General features: G+C 47.1%; 1 protein-coding gene across 1 annotated transcript in view; it reads left to right on the top strand.

The window, feature by feature from the left end:
• The first annotated feature begins 951 nt into the window (after window positions 1-951).
• LOC127750775 (pickpocket protein 19-like) overlaps window positions 952-4,698 on the top strand; it is a 27,777-nt gene continuing 24,030 nt past the window's right edge. The window contains exons 1-3 of the mRNA XM_052273245.1: window positions 952-1,169; window positions 3,477-3,666; window positions 3,743-3,897. Of these exons, the coding sequence (XP_052129205.1) occupies window positions 1,018-1,169; window positions 3,477-3,666; window positions 3,743-3,897 (497 nt within the window). The 5' untranslated portion in view covers window positions 952-1,017. The remainder of the gene's footprint in view (window positions 1,170-3,476; window positions 3,667-3,742; window positions 3,898-4,698) is intronic.

Genomic DNA, 4,698 nt, shown 5'->3' with positions numbered 1-4,698 from the left:
GCTTGCGCGCCAGGCATAGTCACTTAGAATCGAATATACGCCGAAATACATGGTCAAATGACAAAATTGATTACATTTTCGGATGCAGCGTAACAAAATCTAGCTACAAGTGTTTTTCGTTTTTTGAATTGTGTCCGATTTTAAGATAGATCTGGAATTGTAACCCAGCCTGCAAGCTCATGTGCTCCGAGCGGCTCAGAAGGTCTATGCGTCTGACAGTGATTCGTCTGCCGTGGTTCTTTACAGTGACTGTTTGTCGTAGTCCTGGAGGTGGACGTGGAGTGGCCGTAGTACCGGCAGTAGTACTCGACCCAAAGGAGATGGGCGACTTAAGCTCGCACAATGGGCCTTCTCTTTACCGGGCCTCTTGGCCTGCGGCCACCACCTTAACGCCATTTGTTTATTTGGGTTCTGCGGAATACTGACCCCTTATGGTAGTGTAAGTGTGTGAATGAGTGACTGGAGGCTGCCTGTTCCTGTCAGTGTCAGTGCAGTTCAAGTCCGCTAGGCTTGCTCTTTTCCTTCGGCGGGCAGTAGAGGGTTAAGGCGTGAGGGTTCGTAGCTTGCGGCCCTCTCCAGGCTCACTCTACCCGCCATTTATAATGTTCCTTTCATGGACAGATGGACAGATGGACAGATGACCAGTGTGAAAGTGTGTGAATAGGTGTATGATAGGTTATGTTTAGGTTAGGGATGCTCACTCTCATTTGGATAAAAATGAATACGCTTAAACCGGAGTGATTCTTTGTTTGGACTTATTCCTGGCGCGCATTAGAATATAAAACCTAGAACCTCATCCTACTCGACCGGCGCTAGCTTGTCGTCAGAGTTTACATCTATGAAAGTTACACAATTCATTACAAATGAAACCGGAAATCCAGTTGTATAATTGTCCCTTTTGTCGCACATCAAAGCAGAGCTACTTCTGTTCTTATATTTATTGCTTTTCGGGTTTTGCATTCTAGATGCGTTTGGGCGCTGGCGGTACTACTGTCAGCAATCGCCACGACGAGTTTCATGGGCGTTTTGTGGACCCAGTATTCTGCAGGGGCAACGGAGGTTCGCATTCTGTCTACGAGGGTGCCAGTCCATGAAAGACCATTCCCGGCCGTGTACCTCTGTCCGGAAAACATGTTCGCGTTGCATGTTGTTCGAAGAGGAATGATAAAGTAGGTACTTTCATGGTATATTATTACAACCCGTACCTTATGTATTAAAACAAGGCTAAACACGAGAACCGACTAGCAAATCAAAAGAACCACTTACATTATTTGAGACCAGCTGCATCGTTTCGGGTCTTCTAGAAATTCTAGAAAAGAACACTATCAAAATGCTTAATTGGATCCACGGCGTGCACAGGGCACCGTATCATAAACCGTTAAAGTTACGTGGGATTGCTGACTCTATTACGCTATTAATCCTGTGTGGCACTCTGACATACTTTCTTCCGAGTATTTCATTTCAAAAGATAGAATTCCAACATATGCCTACAAAGACACTTCAAAGACGCCTGAATAACTTACGTTTACGGCTGTAGTCCGGACACTGATCGCTGGAACTGGGGTGTCGAACAATTTTTCTGGAATCGAATACTACGCCTGATCCGGCATAAGCGTTTCTTTCTCTACTCCGTAAAAAAAGGTCTAGAACGGAAGGATTTACGGTGTTACCGTGCACGTGTATGCCACTTTCAGTCACTGTAACTAGGGTACAGAGCGCGCCACCGGCTCCCTCTACTGACAGAGGGTGCATACACGACACGTGCACGCGGAAAAAAAAGCTGTGCAGCGAAAACTAAGCTGCACGCCTAATTTCATGGATAGCTAAAATGGTAGCGATACAGTTAAACAAGTTAGCAGCATTGAATCAGCTGTCTCTGCTATAGGGTACCCCGCTCCGGGCGCGCGGCAGCTACAGACGAAGACAAGAAGCACATAAGCGAGGCCCGCCGCCGCTACGCGCTCCCCCACTTCCTGCTTTTGTGTTTTTCTCCTTCTTTAGCTGCCGTGCGCCCGGAGCGGGGTACCCTATACCCTATTGGACATAAGCTGCCCTAGGTAATGCACAGTTTAGCTGTATAGCTCAATAACTTGCACAGGGTGCTCAGACTTCATGACTCTCTAACGTATACACTCACTATGTGACTATAGTACAAAAATCGCAGACTTAGCCACCTGGCAGCCAAGTGTCCCAGGGGCGGAAGTCCACACGAATGGCACGCCTAGTCCCCCCTCGAATGCTGTGAGCATGGCAAATTTGGGGACCGAAAGGCCCTATTTCCGTATACACTCCTGTTAACTTGTCTCTTAAGGCAGCGCCGCAGGCCCCGCTATATGTGAGCCAGGCGCGTCGCAGCATAACAGTGTGTCGTGAGATTTCGCGAAGCCTGTTACGCGAGACGTGGTCTGGCGCACATATAGCTAGTTCAACAGCAGAAGGGCGGGCTAAAAAGAGACAACACCCAACACAATGCGATATCGTTTGAGAGTGAGAGGCCTCCAAAAGTCAAGTATGCCGAGATCGGCAAAACGCAGATCCGTCTTACCCCTGTCACAAAATATCCGTGCAAAACTGCGCCTTCTCGGTGCAGACGCGTGCAAATCTGTGCCTTTCAAATGCCTTTCCCGTGCGTCCCGGGCGCTCAATCTGTGCGCTTCCAGTACGTTTCCCGTAGATTTCGAGGTCGAATACCAGCACTTGCCTTGGAACAGTCTGTTTCAGAGGATGAGCCAGTTTTAGTACCCAGAGCCGGGGGCGCCCGCCAATGGTAAAAATCGTAGATACGACTTTTCGCAGGATTTTCTTCTTGCCAACAGAAATTGAAAATGTTTTATGACCAAAGTTCTAATTTGGTGAGAAATATATGTGCCAATTCGATTCCGATCGTCTTTGCGGGCAAAGAACACTTTCGATTTCTGTTGTCGAGAGGAATTCCTGCCAGAAGTCATAGGCTATTCAGGATTTTCACCATCGGCGGGCGCACCCGGCTCTGGCTACTGCAACTCCATGGCTCCTCCTTGGAAACAGACTCTTCCAAGACAAGGTCTGGTATTTTACCGCAACTTCCAAGGGAAGCCCTTGGAGTCACGCAACCGTCCTTGAAATACGAGGGCTGACAGCAAAATCCGAAGCGATCCTATTACCGTGAATGCCAAGGTACGGCATGCGAACCGCTTGGCACGGGGGCAAACGGCTTGGGATCCGTGCGCGGCGTGGCGCCCGCGTCTGCACTGGTCTGCACGGGAAACGCACAGATTTAGCGCCCGGGGTCCGCACGGGAAAGGCACGTAAAAGGTACAGATTTGAACGCGTCAGCACCGAGGAGGCGCGGTTTTGCACGGATGATTTTTGACAGGGGTAATTCAGCGACCGCTTTCTGATCTGCATCTGTTGCAGGTCTGCGTCTAAACACGTAACAAAATCGAGAACTCACTGTATGTTGTTCAGTTTCCCAATTTCGATCCTCTTTGTTGCAGGCTCATGAATTTGACTGAGCCGCTCTCTGCTGACGATGAAAGTGGAATATTAGCAGCGACACAGGTACTTAACAGTTTGATGTATCCAAAATGGTTCTTTCTGGGGGCCTTGCTCAAAAAAGCAGTAGCAGATTTGGGCAACAAATCGACACTTCTAGATTTCATAGATTTTGAGCCTATTATGCTTGAGGTATGCTGTTGTTTTTCTTGTGAGATGCTCAACTGTCGTTCAATGGTTGTGAGCTGACACTGCGAGCTTTTCACAGGCATTTCCGAAATGTGAAGACTGGATGGTGTACTGCATGTGGCACGCCAGTCCCATAGACTGCTGTTCATCTTTTGAGTTTGATCGTCGTGTTGACCTCTGGTGCTACGTTTTTAACTCTAACGTATCAGAGAGGAAACGAAAACGCTTTGACTGGTGAGTGTTAAGAGCGCTGAAACTTAGTGATAGGGATGGGCGATTTTTAATCGATCTCGCTAGAATCGATCTTTTAAGGTTCGATTTTCGATCTTTTGAATCGATCTCGCTGATAGGCGATATCGGCTGGATCGATTCGCAGACGTCCGATCTTCGGATCGATTCACCCCTATAGTAAAACCCCGAAATTTTGATTCCCTTTCCCTTCCGGTAACATTTTCGCGGCGGCACGCTGGCATTTTGTCTAGTTCTAGTGGTGTTAGTGTCCAGTAGTTTAACTAACAAGAAGAATATATTTTTTTATATTGCACGAAATGTTCAATTTTTAACAAATGTGATCTTACTTATTAGGCGAATTCGACAAAAAATATTCGATCTAGATCGATCTGGCTGAGATCGATCTTTTTTACTCGATTAATAGGAACGAGATCGATCTTTTGCCATTCGATCCCCATCCCTACTAAGTGAACCCAACTTAGTATATAAACGTTATATGAATACATTCTATATTGAAAATAATCAAGGCCCTGTAGCGGGCTTAAGTTGATTTGACAGTGGCGTTTGGTCCTACGATTGCCCGAGTATGTAAGTCTGTAAGGTACGCTGGACGCAGGGCGATCCTTGACTCTTTGAATATCCTGCCGTGTCAGGCCAGACGCAAGGGCCAGCGCGTCGCGGAGCAAAACTGCATATTTCAGCAGGTTTAGGCTTTTACTTTACAGTCACGCGATTTACTGAAGAACATAATCAAATAATGTAAACAGTAATTCACTTTGCATATTTGAGTAAAGTAAAGCTTCC

The sequence above is a fragment of the Frankliniella occidentalis genome, unplaced genomic scaffold, assembly GCF_000697945.3.
Source record: "Frankliniella occidentalis isolate FOCC.00 unplaced genomic scaffold, Focc_3.1 Scaffold257, whole genome shotgun sequence".
Lineage (NCBI taxonomy): Eukaryota > Metazoa > Arthropoda > Insecta > Thysanoptera > Thripidae > Frankliniella > Frankliniella occidentalis.
Note: the sequence above shows the minus strand (reverse complement) of the source record. Positions and strands in the feature narration are given on the sequence as shown.